Source organism: Mauremys mutica, chromosome 5 (genome assembly GCF_020497125.1).
Source record: "Mauremys mutica isolate MM-2020 ecotype Southern chromosome 5, ASM2049712v1, whole genome shotgun sequence".
In the NCBI taxonomy this organism is placed as follows: Eukaryota; Metazoa; Chordata; order Testudines; family Geoemydidae; genus Mauremys; species Mauremys mutica.
In genome coordinates, this window is record NC_059076.1 from 68,741,120 (window position 1) to 68,767,484 (window position 26,365).

Below are 26,365 nucleotides of genomic sequence, written 5' to 3' on the forward strand. Positions count from 1 at the left end.
AGATCATTTTAAGGCTGCTTGGGCAATGAACTGAAACTGTGTAAAGTTAGGGACTTCCACTTGCTTTATAATTATTTATTACAGTTTAGAAAGTTAATACGTTTAAGTCAGTGCCAATGAGTTTACAGAAAAGTTTGTGAAATATGAGGAATATACCGTATGACACAGTATGTAATAACACTGTATAGATATTCTTGATTGCAAGCAAGATTTCACTGTATTGAAATTCTTTACCAAAAAAATGAGATGTATTAACAAGGACATTGTCCTCCTTATAACAACATTGATTAGTAGCAAGTCTCTCCATCCTATGATCCTCCCTTTCCCCCCACTCCAAATCAGAACATTTTATTTTGTTAGGTTCCAATTCTTATTACACCAGCAATTACATCAACTTTTTATACACATCTTACAACCCTATTATATTTCCTAAGAACTTGTTATAAAAGACCTGAAAAGATATCTCAGTATCTCCACAAAGGGGGCATCCATTTTGTAAGTGGATTATAATTAGTGGTTATTAGATTTTAACACTAATGAACCTCTGCTGAAGGAATGTTCTTCTAATTTGTGCATCATTTATATTCAGTCTCTAGACTTTGCAAGGACAAATGTAGATTACACCAAAAATTGCCAGATGCTAGTCTGCAAATCCCATAGATGCACCTAATATCTTAAAAGTGCCAGGAGATCTTTCATAACAACAAATGCTCAAAAGCCATGTTTTACATCACAGCTTAAAGAGAAAACTTAATTACGCATCTATAAGAATCAAAGAAAACACAGCCAACCATTGTAATGCTGCAAGAAGCTCAAACTTCTGCAATGAACACAGCTCAATTCAATATAAAGCATATACTTTTCTCCTCCTAAATAAATATAAACAAATACATAATAAAAACTATACTTCAGCTGAAGGGATATTACAGTTTACACTATTACCTTTGAATGCTATGTTTTCCCATAACCAAATGCAGAGGATCCAGATTGTTTCACAAATGTGCAATTGGGATATTCCAATTGCTCTACCCAAGGGACAACAAGAGCAGAAAGGAGCAATGCTGACAACTGAATTCACAGCTCTCCTTAGAGCAAACGAAAATATTTCCAAACATGCAAATACCATAAAACAAAAGGACCAATAAGCCTAAAGATAGGAAGTGCAAACTTATTTTTCCCTAACAAATGGGATGGCTCTCACATGGAGCTGTACAAAATTCTTTAAACATGTATAATGACCTTGTTAATAATTTATAAATGATAATTTATAGATGCACAAGCACAAAAACCTTAAAAACTACTATGCAAATAGTTTAGTTATTAAATAAGATGTTACTTGAAGAAAATTAGTTCTATTATGCATTGTTTATCTAGCTTGTTTATTATGATTAATGCCACCAGAATGCAGAAAAAAGATGCTGTATGGAATCTATGCAATGAAACTGGTCCTTAAGCACCCAATCATCTCCTTAGCTGGCTGATAAAAGGCAGAAATGCAGCCAAAGACAATTAAATATACATACCTTATGTTCCAAGTTAGTTACTGTGCTTATAGCATTTTGGAATCTCACTGTTATAGAAGTTTTACAAGTTTCAGCTAATTAACTTCTAAATTTGAGAGGCTTGTAGATGTTAAAATTCACAGTTGGCTCATGAAAACAGAACTTTGTGTACACAGAATCCCTCACAACAACAGACCCTGCACTGTCCAGGCCAGGGCTACAAGGGTAAAACCACACTTTCCACATAATAGCGACTCTGGGCCAGGCATCTGAACTGACAGCAGAAAGCCTCTCTCTCCTATGCTCCTAATTATTGCTGGGCCCCAATTGACTCAAATGGGACAAGGGCTGGGGTTGGGGGTGGGGAGGGAGAGAATCTATTGGAATCAGGACCCAGGGAGTTGGAGACCAGAACTGGAGGGGGAGCAGAAGGTGGGGAAGCAAAGAGAATGAAACTGAAACTGGGAGTTGAAAAGAAGGGGGAATGGGACTAGAAGATAGCGTGAAATGGAAGAGAAGGACTGGGAGTCAGTGGGTGAGAATGAGACTGAGATTGGGTGAAGGGCTGGGGCAAACAGAGTTGGGTGAGGATACTGGTACCGTAAATCAGTGCAACAGGGAGTGGAGGTGGGGAAAGAAAGAAAGAGCCATGCTCGTGCAGGAGGAGGGACAAGGAATCAGGAGATGGAGGGTGGGTCAGGAGACTGGGATGAAAAATGTCAGGAGTGGAGACTGGCACTGGTAATGTGAGAAGAATGGAACTAGAATAAGGAGCAATGGGTAACAAATAAACAAGACTGTGCCAGGTCAAAAGGTACAGAGAAGAAGGGGTCATAAGCATGGGGGCAAATGGGTACAATCTGCTGTCAGCAAATATCTGTGAAACCCACTGGCAAAGTATCCCACCTCTTTTTAGCACTAACTCATATAAGTTAACAACCTACTATGATTAGTCACTCAAATGGCAGAGGTCTGTACAATGGGTCTAAAAGTCCCAAACCCTGATGATGAGCCACATGGGAATTAATATGCTGTAATAGGATACAATTTCTATTCTTTATGTTGATGTTTTAAAAAACCACACATACACACTTTTAAAGAACACTATTAAGCTTGCAAAGTTAAGCATTCAAAAAATTAGGAAATGCCAGGATTACAGTTGCCCATGCAACCTAAATTCAGGCCCCTAGTGCCTATGCATTTTAACACATTATTTAACACATGATCACATATCTGGGGTTCTCAGACTAGGGGTTGTGACCCCTTAGGGGGTCACAAACTATCAGCCTCCATCCCCAAACCTTGCTTCACCCGCAGCATTTACAATAGTGTTAAATATAACAAAATGTGATTTTAATTTATAAGGGGGAGAGAGGTCATACTCAGAAGCTTGCTGTGTAAAAGGGGTCAATGATACAGACGTTTGAAAACCATTGTCATACATATATTACACAAGATCCTTGCTTCGTTCAGTGCACAGAATGGGTGGTGCTCTGGGAATGAGGGCATGTCTACATTACAATGCTACAGCGGTGTAGTTACACCACTGCAGCTGTGCTGCTGTAGTGCTTCAGTGTAGACGCTACTTAAAGCTATGGAAGGGTTTTTTCCCCATCAGCACAGGTAACCCACATCCCTAAGAGGCGGTAGCTAGGTTGACATAAGAAATCTTCTGTCAACCTAGTGCTGTCTACACTGGGGGGGGAGGTTAGTTTAGGGTGACCAGATGTCCCAAAATTAAGGGCTTTGTGTAATATATGCAACTATACCACCCCCAACTCCCTGATTTTTCACACTTGCTATTTGGTCATTAGGTTGGTATTGCTACGTCTCTCAGGGGTGTGGATATTTTTATAATGCTGAGAGACATGGTTATACCAAAGTAAATTCCTAGTGTAGACCAGTCCTAAATTAGAATTATATAGTAAACTAAGGTGTTGTCTGTAGGACCCTCTGTCTCATTTGTTGAAGATGTTGGAAGGTGTGTCCTGAATGAGGCATGGGATTGCAGGAAGAGAAAGGATGGTCTCATGGTTAAGTTGAATAATACCCTGAACAACTGTCTTCTATCCCTGCCTCTGCCAGAGTTCCAATGTGATGCAAGTCAAGTGAAAACCAAACTTTCCACAGATGGTCACTAATTGGGTGTTCCTCATTTTCTGGGTGCCCAACTTGAGATATTGGGGTCTGATTTGCAGATGAGTGCTCACTGCTGCAGTTGAAGTCAATGGAAGCCGTGGTTTGAACATATAAAAGGCTACACAGTGCCAAATACTTTGAAAAAAAATCAGGTCTTAAACATCTCAAATTAAGCATCTAAAATTGGTGGATATTTTTTACTTTATTTCCCCTGTGCCTCAGTTCCCAAGCAGGAAGATGGAGATAATGCTACCTCTTCTCCTCACAAAGAGTTCATGAAGGTAAATTCAGAGCAAGAATATGAACCTGGATCTCCCACATCCCAGGTGAGTGCCCTGACCACCGCGCTAGAGAGTCAGTCTGGGAATGTCTGCAGGTGAGTCCCAGCATTGGTAGATAGATTCTCTCTAGCTCTGCCTGAGCTAGCACTCAAAAAATAGCAGCATGGATGATTCTGCATGGGTAGCAGTTTGGGATAGCTGCCCAACTCCAAGCCCACCTGGGCTCCTGGGTCTCAAATCAGGCTGCTATCCCAAGCCACCACACATACCACAATGTCCACACTGCTAAATTCAGAGCACTAGCTCAAGCTGAGCTAGTGCAAGTCTGTCTACTCATGCTGGGAATCACATCTCCCAGCTGCAGCACAGACATACCCAGACTGACTCTCTAGCCTGGTGGTCATGGCACTCATCTGGGATGTAGAAGACCCACATTCATACTCCTGCCAGGGCCAGCTCTAGGCACCAGCAAACCAAGCATGTGCTTGGGGTGGCACAATTTCAGGGGCAGCATTCTGGACACCATTTTTTTTTTCCGCTGCTTAGGGTTGCCAAAAACCCTAGAGCCAGCCCTGGCTCCTGCTTTGAATTTCAATTAATGAAGCCTTTGTGTACCTCAGTTCATGCTAGCCCGAGTATTTCTATCTGCACTGGGAATTACACCTTCCAACTACACTCTAGACATAACCACTCTTCCTTTTTGCCCATATGAATATAGTTCCAACAGAAAAGAGAGACTGCAAGAGAAAGAGGCACTGAGCGAACTGGGTGAAACTCCAGAAACTTTTCTGGCTTTTACATGTAGTAGAGATACATTTAGAAGCCATATAATTTGTCACTGGCACTTTTCTGGAGTGAGGACTGACACCATTTGAAACATAAGTCACAGTGAGAATGAATGATTTTATTGTGCTTTACAACACAACTCAACTCATAAGAACATCCTACACTGTTTTACTTCAGAAAATCTCAGGAACTTAGTCAATTGATTTAAATCCTAGGGAAACAGGAGGAGAGATCATGCTGAAACTGACATTCATTTTCATTGTCGGTTAAGATTATCATTCATTTCACTTTTGACCTTGGCTATATTGGAGACAGGATATTCACAGTTAAATGCTACTACATCTGGAGGGTTTAGACTAGCAATGACATAGTTTCCTTCATCAGCCCAGATGACTTCAAGTGCTCATGTGCTTTCCTATATGGGAATGGACATAAACATATGCTTAAATACTTTAATAAATCAGGCTTTTATATAAAGGGCGCAAACAAAGATTAACTACCCAATGAGTTCTTTGATAGCTTGTTTAACTCCTATAAGAAGAGTGTATTGAACACAAAATACCACCACCACAATTGGCAGTAAAAGACTTTAAAAAAATCAGAGAGGTCAAGAATTTAATTAGTATACAGAAAGAACTTCCAGCTTTCCCACAGAATAACCCCTCAAAAAAAGCATTGGCCAAGACTTGACATAGACACTAGCACAAGCAAATAGCTCTTTTGGGCCCCAGGTTTCTACAGACTATGTGAAGCAGCCAAACTGCAGCTCATTGGCCTTCTCTTTGATGCCAGGGGAGATAAATATCCTTGTGTGATGCTGTATGGAATCTGGGGGACACTTTAGGATATTATGAATACGAATATTGTAAAATTGCAATGAGTTATGCCAGATACACCATGTAAGATATCTGCAAAAATGTTATGATTTGCCAGATATGATACTCTTGTTTATATGCTTGTATCACCTTTTGTATTATGAGTTATAGATATGTATGTATATGTATGTCAAACTTGGGCTATGCATCTGGGTGACACCCCCAGACAGTTTGGCATCAGATCTGCCTAGCTTGCTTGATGGCCCATTAAGAACCATCTGCTATACAACTGACCCATTGAGAGAAGGCAGAGGATACACCTTATGACTCAGCAAGGCCTGCATGGGCATGCCTATGGACAGAAAAGGCTTGTGTTTGAAACAAAGGAAGCACAGGCCACATGGCAACAGACTATAAAAGGCAGCTGCATCTTCTCTATTTTGTCTTCAATCCTGCTTCTTACCTCTGGAGGAACTTTGCTACAAACTGAAGCTCCGAACAAAGGACTGAATGACCCATCCAAGCTGTGGATGTATTCCAGTGCGACTTTCAAACCAGCAAACTCACTAATACTGCTAGGAACCTCATGGACTTTGAATCTTTGTTTGTATGAGACTGTTTTACCATTTAACATCTGTGTTCTTGTTATCTCTTTTTTCTTTATAATAAAACTTTAGTTTTAGATACTAAAGGATTGGCTGTCAGTGTAGTCTTTTGGATAAGATCCAAACCTATACTGACCTGGTAATTTGACTGACCTTTAAGGGTCAGAAAAACATTTTGTATATGTGAGCAGAGTTTTTTTTAAATAACTTCTCACTGTACTGGACCTAGGTGTTGATTGGGAGCCAGAAAACTGGAATGAAATAAAGGGGGCTGTGTGAGGTTTTTTTTTTTTTTTTTTTGCTTCTTGATAACCAGTGTGGGGGATCATATGACTGGTTGGGAAGTTTAACTTCAGTGTTACCCACCAATCTTGGGAGTATCTGCTCCCCCTTTTATAGCCTGCCCTGACCTTGGCATTTCCAGTGAGGACTTCCCTGGGCACAACGGGTCACACCCTGTTCCACCTCTTCCTGCAGGAGAAAAGTAGGTGGGGGCCTCATACATGTGAATATTTACAAAACAAAAAAGATGAATAATCATGATCATCATATTATAAACAATAGCTGTAAGGGGAAAGAGATTATTAGCCTCAATTGCTGTCTTGTCTAAAATTAAATAGTAAAACTGCATCTTTTATCTGTTCTCTACAGCAAAGCATGCAGGTTAGGGCATCACTACTATATAATTAAGAAGGATATAATAAAATGTTGTGTATGTGCTAAATGATAGGACTGGCCTTGAAAATGAGGCATGAGTTATGCAGAAGTTTATTCTGCCCCCTGCCTGTGCCCTGTAGATAAAAGCTTGAGTTAGGAAAGCACATACTTAAGTCCATTGTTATATAAGAAAGCACAGGAGCACTTGAAGTCAATGGAGCTTAAGTATTTTCCTCAATAGGGATGTTTTCCTAAATCAAAATCAGAGCCAGGACCTCCATCTCTCATTATCAGAAGCTTAAAACACTTTTAATGTTTATAATATATATTTTTCAATCATGTGATCTGAATAGTGGAAACAACTAATTTGGTTCTGTCAAAGGTAATTGAATGTGTTCCCTATGGCAGATAAAACAATGAAGAAGTTTTTCTACTAAAAACAAGCAATCATGGCAAGATGTGAGCCAATCACCCTGATGACTATAGGTGTCTTTCCATCCAACCCATCTTTTTCCTACATCATTTTTAGTTTTTTTCCCTTTTATCTTTGATTATAAGAACTTGGGGGCAGGCACTATGCATTTTTATATTTTTGTACAACATTTAGAAAATAATAAGGCCCAATAAAAAGCGAAGTAGGTACAGCAGTAGCTAAAGAGCCATAGCACGTCCCTACTTGTGCCACAGGCGTGAAAGTGCACCAAAGTTTGAAAAGGAAACAACATGATGGAAGAAACAGGTAAGGCCAAAAACTTACAGACTAGAGGCAATAACAAGTGAGAAGGAGTGTGGCAATACCAGATTTCATCTCAACGATGATCGTCTGCAAAATGAAAGTGAGGAGCTATACACTGAATGATGCTACAGGATTATTTCAGAAAGCTGTTTGGATGCGGAGGACAATGGTGTGACTAAAGAGAGTAGTCCTGGCTGTGTAAATAGTGATACAAGGTATTGAAGGCAGTAAGAAGAAAGAATGGTATTACCATATAAGGAAAAAAATAAAATGCCATTCTCTTTAGATCTCAGAGCTTTGACACAATAGAGGAATAATACAGTTTAGGAACATTTCATCTCTGAGTTAGTAGATGCTGATGTACTTCAACTCCAGGTAGTGAGTTATATATAAAAGGATAGACCCATCAACTCTAAAGAAATAGATCAGTAACATTGTATTGGTAAATATAAGAACTGACCGTGATTGGATCAAAATCTAGTAATAAGGATTTTGAAAATTAAACTGTTATTTGGAAAATTTGATCAAAATGCCTACTACCCAGCCTGTATCTTTTGGAAGAAATGAGTGCTAATACTATAATAAAATTAAAATACTAAACTAAAGTTAGGGTTTTTTTTTAATGAATTAACATGCAATAACTATGTTGTTCACGGATATTACCTTTCATTTCATCTGTGAATAACAGATGAAGTTAATTTACTATCCATGTAGGCACTGCATGAATTAAAGACTATGCAGTGAGATTCCAAAACATAGAATGTGTGTGTGAGTAAAAATTTTAGGAAGGAAAATGGGAGAGAGAACTTTCAGTAGATAAAAAGAGGGAGAGAGAGAGAGAAAGACTGCTGGGGAGCAGACCCCCAGTCCACAATGGCTGGGATATCTAAGATAAGCTAGGCCTACCTAAGCATTAGATAAGATAGATATGCAGGTAGACTTTTTATTGTGTTAAGGCCTTTTTCTCTTTGTTCCTTACTGTTGAGCTTAAACCATACTTCCTTTAGAATAGGCTGTTTTGGGTCACTGTATTCACTGCTGGTCACAACTCCTGAAGGGAAGACTTGCAGAATGCCATGCCTGCTGAGCAATCACAGTTGGTACACAGGGTGTACCCCGGACCTGGTCTAAAGAGACCAGAAAATCATGAGATCCCATCCAGAATTGGTGAAGACAAGAGGGGAATGCACTCAGAGGTGCAGCTAGCCCTGTGACATATATTTAAGTTGTGCTTGTCCTATATCTAGTAAAAACATTCCAAGTATAAATAGGAGTCTTGTTTATACTGCTGTGCTTCATGAGAAGTCAGACACTATGCCTTCACTTGTGCTTGCAGTGTAAGATTTTTGGTAATACATTAAAAAGGTGTATTCCTCGTCTGAGTTTAAAGTTTTTTCTATAGCTTCAATGCCTCACCCTTGGAAACAGCAGTCAACTTCATAAGTGAATTTACCAATACATAACAAGTCTCCTGCCACCGTAACTGGAATGTATTCAAACAGACAATACCAAAATATGAAAGAATAATTATGAGTTTTAAAAAATATCCCACTAAATGTTTTCATTTGTCCTGTTTTAAACCAGTAAATACAAGAAAAGGAAACAATATATATCTTGACATCTGATACTCTAAACAGTACGTCATGAATAAGAGTGTGAAGCAGATCTCATTCCTCATCATTACTCTATCTGACATGCTTAACCTGCTCTTGGATCAAGTCATTTTAGGAGAATTTCCCCCTTTTTCATCAGTATACATTTGTCTGGATGGCCCACAAGCATAATGAGTAAATACAGTAGCAAAACAAAACATAGCTTCTGGGGACTTAATCAAGTGTAAAATTGTTTCATCTTTTTGTTATAGTACTGCAAAAAATGCACTTCAACATGTCTAGTTGAGTTTGATGAAGCATATTAAAAGCCCAAATATCTTTCAGTGAACACTTATGGCAAATAAGAAAGGTGGTTTACTGTTTGTAAAAGGTCAATCCCACCATATGGAAACTACTGCATTCTTCACCAGAAAAGCACAACTTTATTCCCATGTCTCCCCATAATACTTTGGATCCTTGTTTTCGCTCTCACACCCACCCACACCAGTATAAAGTAACTTAATTAACAAAGAGATCTGCAACAACAAGAAAATAAGCAGAGTTTATAAATGAATATTCAATAATAGTTTGTTTTATGTGTGAGAGAATAGATAGCTAAAAAGTGAGTTTGCCTGTTGCAATTTATAGCTAAGGATACGATTCTATCATGGAAGTAATGGATTCCGTGACTTTCCGGAACGTCCATAACTTCTTCTGCAGCAGCAGGGTTGAAGCAGCTGTCAGCCCCAGGGCTGCCAAGGCAGTGGCTGGGGTTGGGTCGGCCTTCCCTGGTGCTGGAGGAGCAGTGGTCATCCCCTGTGACAAGAGCAGTGTTGGTGCTGAAACAGGTGGCAGGAGCAGCAGTCCTCAGGGCTGCCAGAGCAGCAGCTGAGGTTCAATCATCCCCTGCAGCAGGAGCAGCAGGAGGACTGGAGAAGCTGCTGGAGGTCAGCAGCTGGCAGTGCTCCGACTGTTAGTCTTCTCCTCCACCACGGTATTTTTAGTAAAAGTCAGTGCCAGGTAGTGGGCGTCCATGAATTTTTGTTTATTGCCCACAACCTGTCCCTGACTTTTACCAAAAATACCTGTAACAGAATCTTAACCTTATTCATAGCTAACCACCAGGAAGGCCAATGTATTATCTTCTTTTATTCTGGCTAACTTGAGGTCTGATCCTGCAAGGTACCAAATCCCTTCAACCGTGACTGAATTTTCCTATTGTTACAAATTGTTTAGATACTTTGAATTACTGTTACTTTTGAGAGAGGGGGAAAGATTAAATTTTAATCAGTATGGTCTAGATAGTGCAAACTTTACCCATCCTGGGTTAGCACTTGCCCACGTGAGTAGTCCCATTAGTGACCATTAAAGTAGTTACATAAGTAAGTGTTCACTAACATGAGTAAAGACTCCACAATTTGTCATATATTTACACTGGACAACTGAGGTAAATATATTCTTGAGCTATAATGCTGTATTAAATTATAGTAAATCACATAATCATTTGTTAATAACATCACATCAGGATGATGGCTGTTCAAATGAAAGGGAAAATGATTAATGTCTGGCCAACTTTTGATACTGTAATGATACATTAAATAAATTAACTTTTGGGAAAGATCTCACTTTTGGAAATATCAGTTTTAACAATTCATGAAAGGAGACAGCTTTACCACTGCAAAAGCCATAATCCCTTTGCTGGAAAGGTATTTGCATGTCACATATTGTGGAAAGAAATTTCATGATTGGTGAACCAAAATATTGCAATCAGGAACCAAATCCTGCTGTCCTTATTTCCATGAAGTCTCCAACTGATTCATCTGAATTGTTCACTAGTAAGGAATTACTATATATAGCACTTTACATACTCTGAGATAAAAGGGGCTGAGATAATGCAGCAAAACTTTCCGGTTGCTACAATACTTCAGTGCTGCAAATTGGAACATCTGTGGAAATAGGATGCACTGAAACACTGAAATGTGTAGCTAATAAAGTATAAAAATGGACAAAAATCACTCCAGTATTCCTTGAGTGGTTTATATTAAATTAACATTCTCACACTTCTCCAATATTTCAGATTTTTTAAAAGGCAGTAGATTTTTATATTGGTGATTGGTAACTGCATTGTAGAAATTGCAGTATTGCCAGTTCCCAAGGGTTAAAAAAACCAGGAATCAAGCGCCTCCCCCCTAAATCATGAGATTGTCTTAAAAATAATTCATTTTTTTAATTTGTCTTCTGTTTTTTGAGCCTACTGTGTGAACTCTAGTCATATTTTCAAGCTTTTCTTCCAAGCATGAGGACTGGAAACTTTGTTTTTTAAATGGATGTTGAGGTTATCATATATTTGGATTATTTCAGAAGTGGGGGCTTCAATAAAAAAACCCAAAATTACAATAATTGCAACAAAGTCATGAGATTTCTCAACCATGAATCTGGAAGGTGGGAGGGTCTTGCGGCTGGGGCTTTTGCATCCAGGAAGGACATTGTTTATTATTTGCACCCAGAAGTCTGATGAGATTTTTGGCAGTAGGAAAGATATGCCTCTGCGCTCTTCTTCCTCACTGATGAACAAGATTAGAGGTGATAATTTCTAGATCTTTAATACCTCAGTCATTACCTCAACAACTGTTGACAGCAACTAGTTGCCTCAGCAACTTTGCTGTATTGTCCACCACTATTATCCACCATTGCCGGGATTATGTATAATGGATGTTTCCATTAACTAACTGTTGTACAGTTAATATTTAAATCTTCATGGAAGATATTACAGCTAATGTCTGAATCTGTTTGCACATTTAGGGAAACAATCCTCCATTAGTTTGCACGCTGTTCACATTATAAAGATTCTCTTTACGCACATCAAGGTTAAAAGATGGCAGATTCTGAGACAAATTCCATGGTAACTAAAATGTGGAATACACAGTGTCCTGAGTACTTATATATATTTTTAACAAGATTCCCAAACCACAGTGCAGTATATTAATTTTCTTGGCACACATTATTTTCCATTGGTTCTAAGCAGCGCTTTTTTATTTATTTTATTTTATTATTATTTGAGAAAATGTAGAGTTTATGAAAGAATTGGGGAGATGGGGGAGCAGAGGCCAATTTAAAAATACTTTGATTCAGGAATGAGGAAGTTTACCCATAGAGTTCTGTAAATGCTTCTTGATCCTGACATTCAACACTACTTTAGTCTGGATCTTCTCACTCAAAGACTGTCAGTCATTCAAAATCGTCTAGTGGATTTGTAGTGTAAACAAATGGGGACTAGTGTGAAATAGTGTGAACCTATGAAGCTTGTTTGTAGTTGTGAAATAAAGAAAGATTTGAAGAATTTGAAATTCAGTCTCCCTTTAGTGCAAGGCAAGTATACTAATTCATATCACCTACTTAATTGACTGAGATCCAAGATAGGCAATGTTTGGACCAGTGACAGTTCAAGGTCATATATTTCATGACAGATTTAAAAATTGGAGTTTGCTGGCATACAAAAGCTATGAACCCCTCTTCCTTATAATATACAACATATGCATCTAGCCCTCTTAGATAATTAAATATTGGACCAAACATTATGATATAACATACAGAAAATATATTTTAGGTATTTTAGAAAGTTTTTAAAATTTATCTGTAGAATTGGATTAACTAACTAGGCTACCTGGCTTTACAGGTGAAGAGATATGACAAACAGTATGAATAATGTGGTTTTAAGCACTTCTGTTTTCCCCTGTAAAATGTGGCATGTAAGTTGATGTGTCAGTGCAGTGGCAGACCAGGCATTGCACCTGAGCTTACTCAGCCTATTGGGGCTGTTAGTCTATTCCTGGTTCCCAGGAATCTGGAAGCCTTCTGTGCTCTTAAGTCCGTTAAGGGGCATGGTAGGGGAACCAAGGCCTAGCCACTCCACTGGTTTCCAGCGCAGGGTCCTCAAGCTGGATCAAGGTTTGTCGACTTTGGCTGTGGCCTGAGCTCCTTCCTACATTCCTCTGGGTTTCCGCAGACTCTTCAGTGTCTTGGTCTGGTTATCTCTTTCTAGGGTGTTGTACCCAAGTAGCTTTTCAGCAGCTTGCTGACAGGAGTTCCCTTTTCCAGCCAGTTCACTTTTCTGGTAGCCTCCCTGTCCCTCTGCTTCCCAGCTCTGTGTTAGCCCTTTGGTTGCTGGGCTGACATGGGGTACAATACCCCCTGACATGTTATATACAGAATGGGGTGGTATGAAGATTATATTGGGATACAATATTAAGTAGTGCAGTTCAATATGGTCAACATTTTTACAGAATTTTTGAATTTCCTGACTTATTTAGTTCTTAACATTGTCTTATTTAATGTCTTAGGATAATAATAATCCTTTTCAAGCAGTCTTAAATCCTTGAGTGAAGCCTCACATCTACTAAGCCTACATGTAAGTATAAAATGAAGGCAAAGGGTTGCATCAAAGGCACCACATACCACATATCTACACCACACTAGAGATTTTACAAACTTAACCACAAGCAAAGTAAAGAGGTATTGTGCTGATGAAAGCAAAATCCATATCTTACCTGAGAGAGTTCATTACTGTCCACAAGTCCATTGTTGTCAGAATCGAAATATTTAAACATTTGATCTACCAGCAATTTCTTTAAAATCATTTTATCTTCAGCATTTTTTTCTTTTGCTTGTGCAATGTATCTCTGGTTTTGTAGATCCAACAACATATTTTTCACTTTGCTGTATTCAGTGGATGTGCACTTGTCCCCTGGAAAGGAAATGCACAAGATAATTCTGAAGCTGATTTTAAAAATTGTTTAAATGGATAAAGAAAATATGCAAATACAGAAGACAGTGATATCTTCTACTGCTAACGCTATCCAACAGGGTTAATGCATGTAGGTGCATTGCTGTTTTCATTTGTACATCTAGTGAGCTAGAGATCTGTTCTATGAAGGCTGAATCCAAGTCAGTGGGAGGTTTTCCATTTACTTACATGCGCTTTGGGTGAGGCCAAATTGGATTATAAAGGTGTAACAATCATATGTGGTTGCTTAGTTGTCTGTCTCACAAGACTTTCCATTAAAAACATTTTGTAACAACTTAAACAGTGTCCAACAGCCTGCTATTCTTTTCACTGTAGGTCATTTTAGAGCTGGACTATCTGAAGATTTTCATAAAATTTTATACATACTACATTTTGTATGAATATTAATAAAGTATATATTGCAATACAATATATGTGGTAATGATGGTAAACATGATAAAATGATATATTACAAAATGTATATAGTTCATAACAGTATTTGACTTCAAAAACAGAAGTGACATCTGTGAGTCTTCATAAACCAACCCAAACTCTTTATCCACCTTGAATATGAATTTAAGTTTAACAGGGGAGGGAGGGTAAGAGGGAGCAAGAATATCTATGACATATGATCTAGTAAAGACAGAAAGTGGGCAAGTTAATATCCTTTATTGGACCAGCTTCTGTTAGTCCACTAAAAGATATTACCTCAACCATTGGGGGGAGGGATAGCTCAGTGGTTTGAGTACTGGCCCAGGGCTGTGAGTTCAATCCTTGGTCCCGCTAGTGAAGGCAGGGGGCTGGACTTGATGACCTTTCAAGGTCCCTTCCAGTTCTATGAAATAGGTATATCTCCATATATTATCATCATCTTACATCTCTCATATCCTGGGATCAACACAGCTATGACAGAACTGCATAATTTTTTTTCTAGTTTATTCCTTTCATTGTCAGGTATTTCTATAAACCAGGGACTACATTATGCACATGTTCTGGTTACAGTGATTATAGAAGCTATTTTCTCTATAATAAAATGTAATAAAACCTCCTCATTTCCTCTAACCTCTATCATGCACATATAGGCCACATTTCAAGGTGAAGGGAGAAGTTTTGTTGTAATATTAGAAACAAGTTTAAGGTTTCAAGACAGAGTTGTTTCTTGAGATCACAGAAATCATAGACATGTAGGGTTAGAAGGGACCTCCAAAAGTCATTTAGTCCCTGGCTGAGGCAGGATTAAGTATACTAGACCATTCCTGCCAGATTTTGTCTAACCTGTTCTCAAAAAGTTCTAGTGATAGGGAATCCACAACCTCCCTACATAGCCTGTTCCAGTGCTTAACTATCCTTATAGTTAGAAAGATTTTCTAATGTTTAACCAAATATCCCTTTCTGCAAACTAAGCCAATTTCTTCTTATCCTACCCTCAATTGATCACTGTCTTCTTCATAACAAACTTTTACATAGTTGAAGACTTATGTCCCTTTCAGTCTTCCCTAGACTAAACACGCTCAATTCCTTTTAATCTTTCCTCATAGGTCATGTTTTCTAAACCTCTGACCATTTTTTGTTGCTCTCCTCTGGTCTCTCTCCAGTTTTATCACATAAGTTTTATCACAATACTCCATCTAAGGCCCCATTAGTTCAGAGTAGATCAGAATAATTTTATTTTGTGTCTTACATATGACATTCCTATTAACAGTCCCCTCTCCTCCGCCACTTGATATTTGTCTCTATTTGCAACAGCATCACACATAAGAACATAAGAACAGCCATACTGGGTCAAACCAAAAGACCATTTAGCCAAGTATCCTGTCTTCCAACATTGGCCATTCCAGGCGCTTCAGAGGTAATCAACAAGTGATTCAACCCCTGTTGCCAATTCCCAGTTTCTGGCAAACAGAGGCAAAGGACACCATTCCTGCCAATCATGGCTAATAGTCATTGATGGACCTATCCTCCATGTATTTCTCTAGTTCTTTTTTGAACCGTTGGTCTTCAACACATCCTCTGGCAAAGAGTTCCACAGGGTGACTGTGTGAAGAAATACTTTCATTTGTTTGTTTTAAAAGTGATGTCTATTAATTTAATTTGGTGACTCCTAGTTCTTGTGCTATGAGAAGGAGTAAATAACACTTCCTTATTTACTTTCTACAAACCAGTTGTGATTTTATAGACCTCTATCATATCCCCTCTTAGTCGTCTCTTTTCCAAGCTGAAAAGTCCCAGTCTTATTCATCTCTCGTCATATTGAAGCTGTTTGATGGCCCTAATCATTTTTGTTGCCCGTTTCTGAACCTTTTCTAATTCCAATATATCTTTTTTGAGAAGTATTCAGTATTCAGTAGTGGGCATGCCATGTATTTATATAGAGGCAATATGAAATTCTGTCTTGTTATCTATCCCTTTCTTAGTGATTCCCAACATTGTGTTAGCTTTTTTGACTTCTGCTGAGCATTGAGTTGGTGTTTTCCAAGAACTATTCACAATGACTCCAAGATCTCTTGATCTTGTTGACTCATATTCAATTTGTGATCCACTATAAACCCCATGTCCTATTCTGATGTACTGCTGCCTGGTCAATTATTCCCCATTTTGTATTTGTGCATTTGGCATTTCCTTCCTAAGTGCAGTACTTTGCACTTTATTGATTTACATCTTGATTCAGATCAGCTCTTAAATTGTTCAAGGTCATTTTGAATTCTAATCCTGTCACATGAAGTGCTGGTAAACCCTCCCAGCTCATCTGCAAATTTCATAAATGTACTTTCTACTCCATTATCCAAGTCATTAATGAATATATTGACTAGTAGTAGACCCAGGACAGACCCCCGAAGGACCCCGCTTGATATGTCCAGTTTGACAGCAAACCATTGATAACTTCTCTGTGAATACAGCCTGTCAACCAGTTGTGCATCCACCTTATGGTAATTTCACTGAGACCATATTTCTCTAGTTTGGTTATGAGAATGTCACTTGAGACTGTGTCAAAAGCCTTATTAAAGACAAGATATATTGCATTTATTGCTCCTCCCTATCTATTAGGCCAGTTATCCTGTCAAAGAAGGAAACTAAATTGGTTTGGCCACTCTGTATCATATGCCCTTGAGGAGAGTGGCACAAGGACATGGCTGGCGCAGGTATAGCCCCAACAGACACTGCTAGTCAAAAGATTCCAATTGCACACCATACAATTCATACAAAGACTTAAAGTAGAATCACATCTAATATTTATTGTGTCTTACAAGCTCTTAATTTCTCAAAGCTGGACAATATATGTAGATCCTGCCTCATGGGCTGTATGTATGCTCTGTGACCAAAGGGTTAACAGTCTATGCCATCAATTTTGCAAAGGATTCCATTTATCTTAGGACAGATGCCTTGTGGTTAAAGCACTGTACTGAGACTCAGGAGATCCCAGTTCAGTTCCTATTTCTGACACAGACATCTTATGTGACCTTGGGCAAGTTTTGTATAGTTTTTGAAAAGAGAATAAGGTTAACTAAAGAAACCATAGCTTTTTCTCTAGTGTAGACTTAGGTCAATATATTTTACTTTGTTAGCTGGTCCAAGCTGACTCTAGGGTCTCCAATCTGTATAGTTGAGATAACACTTCTAATACACAGGAGTATTATAAAGCTGTAAACATTACTATGTGGGAAGGATTCACATGGGGAACATCAAGTCTTCTTGTAGACACAAAATTACTTAAAGTTTGACTTTAATTTGAGATAAAAATCATAACGCTTAAACAGTGAAAGTTCAATATTTTTACTTTAAATGTCACTACATGTACTAAGGTACTAATTATCCAAGTGAATTTTATTGAAAGAATTCAATCACTTAGTCATGAAGACATTTTTCATGCCTTAATTAAAACCATTTTAGTTCTCAAGTTTGAACAGGTCAGTTACTTGAACTAATTACACTTACTATGGACAGTGAGAGGAGGAATATAGAATTTTTTCTGTGTCTTTTATTTACGTAGCTTGTTTATCTCAAATTGTCTACAATAGTCATATTTAGACAAAGTGAAGTACATAATTATAATCTACATCTAGATTTGACAATGATGGGGAATCTATTGTTTCTGTTCTGTATTAACTGACTACATACAGAGCGATATATGGCATTTACTATTGGCATAATAATTTAGACACTGTCTTTTAGGTGATTCACAATGACTATAGATTAAGGGAGGGATGCAGTTAAACTCTTGCCTGCAATCACTCTAATTACACTATAACAGTGTCACTGTCAACTAAATACCTTAAATTACCCCCTATCGGTTGTTAAAATGGTTTATACTTACCACACTGATAAATCATGTCTTCATGGACAAAATACGTCCCTAGGAACAGAAATTGCCAGCCTTAACTAAAAGTCTGTTCTGGAGTTTCTACAATCAAGGTAATTTCTGGTCCCTATATCTTTGGTTTCTGTTGGAGATTTAATAATTTTTTTCCTAAGGGGAAATCATAACCATCGTATAACTTGCTGGTTACAAAAAACCAACCAACCAATCAACCAGAGTTTTTATTGTGTTTGTATATCATTAATGATTGTTAGGTTAAACAATTTTAATGTGAAAAAAGATTTAGGAAACTGTAGTTAATTAGAGACAGAAATGGGTAGCTAATTATTGTATAGATTCTGAAACATTAACAACAAGGCTTGTCGTGACCAGCCAGCTATAAACGAAGAAAATATAATTGGCAAAGCAATTTTATCTGTCTATAGCCCATCTCCTACAGATCATCATTTTAGATTAGACTTTAGTGTTTAAGCCTATTCTTTCTATGGTGCTGTTTAAGTAAGATAATAGCTGTAATTTCCTTGCACTGTGTACTTGTTCACTCTACAGATCAACCTGATTCTGAATTACAAATCCAGCCACAATAGTAATGTGCCATCCAACATCTTCTCCATCTCTTTGAGGCTGATATAGAAAAATTGTCAATATTTAATCACCAAATCACAGTCATTTCTTCAAAACATAAAATAAGAGCAATTTATTGTATTAAAAAAACCCTCTTTGTCTGAATCAGTTGGGATTTAAACAGATATCATTGGACTTCTCACACACAATACAAATAAAATACGGTGACAACTGTAATTAAGATGCTCTAGATGTATAGGTTCTTTCCCAGTTAGGTCTGTGATGTTTGTGACCGTGGCAAGTTATTTAACCTCTCTGTGCCTCATTTCCCATCTACAAAATGAGAATAATACTCCCCTAGCTCACAGAAAGAGCACTCAATTCAAAGTACTTTGAAGTTATTGTGTACAAAAGCATTATATAAAAGTATTGTCGATAATTATGTTAGTCTATTCCTGCCTGAGAAATTATAAAAGAAAATAACTCCTAACACTTGCAATAAGTTTTCTGTTACCATTGTTTTTGTTTGTTTCTTTTCAATTGTTCAGGTCAGCTATCAATAAATAATGCAAAAATAGCCTGAATGTGTTGACCTTCAGGCATGCTGCAAAACCCATCAATTTGACAATACTTCAGGGGAGGGCTAACTCCAGGGCATTTTGGTGGAAAAGGATTATGTATAATTTACTGATGTACTTACTGGCTAGTATGCTAACTTATTTTATTGTATTATATTGCTGACTGATACCCCCTATAAATTTTAAGTTTTCATTGTTAGATTGCTTAGAGGTTATACATACGTATTTACATATTTTAAATCAAAATAAATATATAAATAAAAATTGTAACTACTTTTCAACACATGCTCAAATTCTTTAGCCTACATTTTCTCTACAGAGTTTCCTCTTAACATTATGACGAGTCAAAGAAACAAGGATGGGTAGAAAGGTACTGACTACCATTGGCATTCTTTAAGAGTAAGAATTAATCAAGAACCTGCACAACCTGTGACAATTCTATGGAAAAGTGTGGCTATGTCTAGCTTTCCTTACCCATTCTTTCTTTTTCATTGTATTTGACAGAAAGAACTTAGCTTATATTGAACTTTGCTATCTTGTATCAAAGTTGCTGTGAAGACTCTGGAAACTTTGATATAATGTGCACCTCAACATCACCAGGTGTTCCTGCAGAATCTTTTTGTTTTATGTTAGCAGCAGTTTAACCTTTGGTAATGGTTTAAGGTTATTACATTTGTTATATAACAGGTTTATATTAGACTATTGAGTTAAAATAATTTGGTGTTAGTCCTCTTTATCTGTAAAATAAGTATAACAATCAGAGATCATTTTCTGTGCATTTGACCTGCCTCTCCAATTACCATCCCTTTTCCTTTCTTTCCACCTCTAAGCTCCTTGAAATTTCATTTAGAACTGCTGCTTTGACTTCCTCTCTTCCAGCTCATTCCTATATTCCCTCTAATTTATATAAATACAATAAGAATACACAATACTGTAGTACAGTGTAAAGCTTCTACTGGCATAAGTTGGCATTGCCAGAATTACTTTAAAATGGTGAAGCTATGTCATTCCAAATGAGTGCCTGTCATAAACAGATAGTTAAGGGTTAATGCCTGTAAAGAGTCTCTTACCTGTAAAGAGTTAAGAAGTTCACCTAGCCTAGCTGACACCTGACCAGAGGAACCAATGGGAGGACAAGATGTTTCAAAAGGAAGGAGGGAAGTTTCCTTTGTCTAGTTAGTTTTCAGTTTCAGCCGGAGTGAAAAAGATCAAGGAACCAGCCTCTTATCAGAGTAGTAAGTTTTAGAAAGGAATAAATAGGTTTATGTTTATTTTCTTTGTAACTTGTCTTGGTACCATTAAGGGAATTATCAAATTTGGGTATTCTTGTGTGTATTAAAGTTTTTGCCCAGGGGAACATCCTCTGTGTTTTGAATCTGTTGTCTGTGAGAGTAGCTGGAATGCTAATCTTTCCCAGAGGGTTTTCTTTTACCTTTCTTTTCTTTAATTAAAAGCCTTTTTCTTGATACCTGATTGATTTTTCCTTGTTTTTTGGATCCAAGGGGGTTGGATCTGGATCCACCAGGAGTTGGCGGGAGAAAGGAAGGGGGATGGTTAATTTCTCCTTGTTTTAAGATCCAAGGGGTTTGGATCTGTGTTTACCAGGGAATTGGTGAAGTTTCTCAAGGCTACCCAAGGAAGGGAGTGCTTGTGAATGGTGGCAGCGATACCAGATCTAAGCTGGTAATTAAGCTTAGAAGTGTCCATGTAGGTCCCCACATCTGTACCCTAAAGTTCAGAGTGGGGAAGGAACCTTGACAGTGCCAATAAAGTCTTATCTACCATACCATCATGTATGCTCAATATGCCCCACTTGCCACATAAAATTATGTTTTAGAGAGTCTTTTAAACAATTGGGATAACTTTTTGCATGCTTCTGCCTATATAGCTCAATGCCTTAGTCAGTGCGAGTCCAATTGTACAGGAGTCATAGGGAGAGAAAAATCAATCAAAATTTCACACACCTCTAAAAGTGATCACACTTTTTTTGTTTTTTGGTATTTCATTGTGTCATGACTTTAATATTGTTGAGACTTCCAGGACTAGAAAGTAGTGATAGGCATCCAGATGGGAAGCTATGAATCTTCCCTTCCCAAAAATATAAAGCTCCTATTCCTAACTGTGCAGCTAGATAACAGATCATAAACCTATCATTCTTGATCTAATACTGAATATTGCGATTTATATGGGCCCCAAGAAAAATACACATTTCAGGGGAAAGGAAAAAACATTCCTCTGTCATTTAAAAAAAATATGATTTTTAAAATAGCATCTGTTTGAAACTACTCATAGGTTCAGAACTGTAGAAGTTATCTGAGCAAAGATGAATTAGTGTGTGCAAGGACAGCGACGGGCGCCACATGCTTAACTCTAAGTACATAGATAGTTGTGCTGACTTCAAAAGGAACTATTATTTAATACTTGCATTGTTGTTGCAGTTGGGAGCCCAAGTCATGGACTAGCTCCCCATTTTGTTAAATATTACACAAACACATAACAAAAAGGCAGTCCTTGCCCCAAAAAGTTTAGAATCTATGCACAATACAACAAGTGGATATAATAGATGGAAAGGGAGAGCACAAGGAACCAGACAGTGCTGGTCAGTATGATAGGCAAAGGTCTCAGCAACTAATTGAATATTTATTTTCAAGTTTGTTTATAGGACACATGACAAACTGTTTTAAGTGGACAGCTTTAAAGGAAGGGCAACGAGGTGGCTCTGCAGATATTTATGGGTGAGACACAGCATGGTGGAAAAGAACAAAGATGCTTGTTTGAAAATTTAACCCGTAGATGAAGGCTTGAATTTTTGACAGAGCAGAGGCACAAGTTGACATCTTAATAACATATGACTGTTGGTAAGCGGGGGACAGGACATGAAGGCTTTGAAAGTGAAGACAAGTAATTTGTCTTTAATGTCATGGAGAAATGGGAGCTGGGGGACCCATGGAGGGGTGAAACGAGAGGGATGACATGGCCAAAGTGAGGAGCCAGAAAAATGATCTCTGCAGGAGCATTTTGAATAGTTACAAGTGAAGCAAGATTGTATTTGTCAAGACCAGAGAAGAGGATGTTGCAGCAATCAAGAGGCAAGAATTTCAGCTGTGTGGTGGAGAAAAGCTGTATCTTAGGGTATTACAAAGGAAGTCCCAGCAATATTTAAACACAGCCTGGATGTGAGGACCTAAAGCGAGGCCAGAGTAACAAACAGGATGGTTGCATTCTTCATAGTGACTGAGGGCATATCCATACTTTGAGCTGGAGATGTAAATTCCATCTTAAGGAGACATACCTGTATGAGCTCTGATCATGTTAGCATGATAAAAATAAAGGGAAGCTCCAGCAGTCCAAGCAGCACAGGGGCTAGCCATCTTGAGTACATATTTAGCAACTTGGTCTTGGGGCGGCTAGCCTCTCCTACTATTTTAGTGAACTAGATCAGTCACAAATAATGTGGCTATATATCTTCAAGCTGGAATTTATACCTTCAGCTTGAAGTGTAGACATACCCAAAGAAAGGAGGGAGGGGGGAAGGGCATGGGATGAAAGATTAACAGTTCAGTTTTAAGAATGAGGAGTACTTGTGGCACCTTGGAGACTAACAAATTTATTTGGGCATAAGCTTTTGTGGGCTAAAACCCACTTCATTGGATGCACGCAGTAGAAAATACAGTAGGAAGATATATATACACACAGAGAACATGAAAAAAGGGGGGTTGCATACTCTAACAAGACTAATCAATTAAGGTGAGCTATTATCAGCAGGAGAAAAAAAAACTTGTGTAGTGTTAATCAGGATGGCTCATTTGAAACAGTTGACAAGAGGGTGTGAGTAACAATAGGAGAAAAATTAGCATTAGTTCTTTATAGACTAACATGTCTACCACTCTGACACCTGAAGCTCAGTTTTAGTCACACTGAGCTTAAATTCACAGCTAGAATTCACAAGATTACTCACATGCTTAGGTATAAACTCATGCTTGCACACTTTGCTGGATCAAAGCCATTGCAGCTGGCTTTTTCCATCTCCCTCTTTTTGAACCTGCATGAAGGAGCTGGGTACAATCTTCCCTTAATGTTGCTCATAACTATTACAATCTTGAAAAAAGCTTAAAAGGAGATACTACTGGTAAATACTAATTATAGTCTGTGTTTTATTCTTTTCCATCTTTAACATTTGCTCGAATGCTCCATGGGATGAAGTAATCCAGGTTCTTGCATCTACAACATTTCCCCCTATCTCCCTAATATGCATGATTTCAATACTTTTTTTATTGGCTTCATACTGGGTTTTAGATCATATAGCAGTGGTGGTGGTGGTGGTGTGTGTGTGTGTGTGAAATGCATGCAAGAACTTAAATAACGTTAAACAGGTGAACCAACAGGAGTAAAAGAAGTGTCACTCCTCTGTCCCCCAGTTCATATTTAATTTTTGAAATATTGATAGGTTTGGATTGGGGAGTGTTAATGAGAGTTCAAATTTAGTGAAAAAGTGGAAAGATTTGCCTATTTGTTTCCTTCCACTCTGTGCAATTTATTCTTTTAGCTCTGTGTTAGTTACCAAGGAAACAGTTGTAAAGTGTTTTTTTTAAGTGCTATTGTCCTCATAGGCTGAGTTTTGAATAGATGTTTGCCTATTATGCATAAGAAAAGTAAATATTTGACAATTTAAGTTTTATTTAATTTGTAAGAGGAGCAGAAACATTGAAAATTAATTAGATTATACTTATGAAAAGTTGGTTATGAAAGGAAATACCGTACAAGCACTAAAACTTTGTGTGAAGAAATATTTTTGATTGCTCTAAATAAGGGTATTCTAGGAAATGGTTTTTAACATCTCAAATTATAAAATATTACTTATCTCAGAGGTTTTTGGAAAATACTTCAGTGTGTAGAGAGAAAGGATAGTGTCATAAAAAAATAAAAGGGGCTATTTAACTCTCGCCTTGCAGGGTCCTATAGCCCGGGCTGCAGCCTGAGCCCGAACATCTATACTGCAGTTAAACAGCCCATTAGCCTGAGCTACAAGAGCCAAAGTCAGGTGTCATGGGAAAGTCACAGGATTTTAATTGCAGCATAGACATACCTAAAGAGGCTAAGTGACTTACCCAAGGTCATGCAGGAAGAGTTTGCCATTATATGTCCAAGCCTAGAAATTCCAATTAAGCTTCTAAATTTAAGCTGGAACAAATTACAGTTTTCAGAGTACTAAAAGATGCACTTAAAAATATCTTTTTATAATATAATAATGGATGCCCCTGTAGGATCTTTGACATTGGTAAACAACTTTGTGAAAATTGGGGAATTACCTCAAGCCATATTAATTCCGAAACTGGAGATTTCTTCGACCTTGGTGGTATGTTACATTTCAGGTATTTACTTCAACAGAAGGATGTATGGGTGGTGTGCATGGGTGTCCATCCTTCTTTTTGAAACATCTTGTTCCCCCATTGGTTCCTCTGGTCAGGTGTCAGCTAGGCTAGGTGAACTTCTTAACCCTTTACAGGTAAAAGAGGCATTAACTCTTAACTATCTGTTTATGACAGCCTCCAACTAAAATTTCTCTAGTGCATCATCAAGGATCTACAACCTATCCTGAAGGACGATCTCTCACTCTCACAGAGCTTGGGAGACAGGTCAGTCCTCGCTTACAGACAGTCCCCCCACACCCTGAAGCAAATACTCACCAGCAACTACACATCACACAACAAAAACACTAACCCAGGAACCAATCCCTGCAACAAACCCTGTTGCCAACTCCGTCCACATATCTATTCAAGGGACACCATCATAGGACCTAACCACATCAGCCACACCATCAGGGGCTTGTTCACTTGCACATCTACCAATGTGATACATGCCATCATGTGCCAGCAATGCCCCTCTGCCATGTACATTGGCCAAACCGGACAGTCCCTATGGAAAAGAATAAATGGACACAAATCAGACATCAAGAATTGTAACATTAAAAAGGAGAGCACTTCAATCTCCCTGGACACTCAGTAACAGACTTAAAAGTGGCCATTCTTGAACAAAAATTTTTCAAAAACAGACATCAACAAGAAACTGCAGAACTGGAATTAATTTGCAAACTGAACACCATCAAATTAGGCCTGAATAAAGACTGGGAGTGGATGGGTCACTACAAAAAGTAATTTTCCTTCTGCTGATACTCACTCCTTCTTGTCAACTGTTGGAAATGGTGACATCCACCTTGATTTCATTGGCCTCATTAGCTCTACAAAAGTACTTTCCCCTCTCTTGATATTCACCCCTTCTTGTCAACTGTTGAGAATAGGCCACTTCCACCTTAATTAAATTGGCCTCATTAGCACTGAACCCCACTTGGTAAGGCAACTCCCGTCTTTTCATGTGCTGTAATATTAATACTGCTTACTGTATTTTTCACTCCATGCATCTGATGAAGTGGTGTTTAGCCCACGAAAGCTTATGCCCAAATAAATTTGTTAGTCTCTAAGGTGCCACAAGACTCCTCATTGTTTTTTGCTGATACAGACTAATACAGCTACCACTCTGACATCTATTACTACCACTCTTAGCATGTAATCAGGATTACTGTCCTATTTATTAAAAGCTAAAAGAAGATTCTTTTTTAGCTCCAGATTATAAGTACTTGTGTTTTTAGGACAACAGAATCAGAATTGTATCTCCTTTATCAGTGTGAAATTGTAAGCACCTATGACATGCAGTGAAAATACATCTGATACATCATGTGAGCTGCCATGACGGTTGTTATAATATAACAAAATGTAATAAGCAACATATATAACAATTACATACAATGAATTTATGAGAATTTTGTCTCCTACAGATATTTGGTCCCATTACAAATATTTTCAGTTCATTATCATGTTGCTTCTACAACAGACTTGAGGTCAGATTCTGATCTCAGTTATACTATGTAAGTCTTGAATAACAAATGTAGCATGACGTTTTTAAAGTTATTTAATTATGGCCAGAATATTTTTTTTCAGAGTTGTTAGAGTAATAA

General features: G+C 38.0%; 1 protein-coding gene across 3 annotated transcripts in view; it reads right to left on the reverse strand.

Annotated features, from left to right (window-relative positions):
- The window catches only part of FSTL5 (follistatin like 5), a 626,682-nt gene that overhangs the window by 254,445 nt on the left and 345,872 nt on the right, over positions 1–26,365 (reverse strand). For all 3 annotated transcript variants that reach the window (XM_045019769.1, XM_045019768.1, XM_045019770.1), the window contains one exon: positions 13,661–13,857. In XM_045019769.1, coding sequence (XP_044875704.1) covers positions 13,661–13,857 — 197 coding nt within the window. The remainder of the gene's footprint in view (positions 1–13,660; positions 13,858–26,365) is intronic.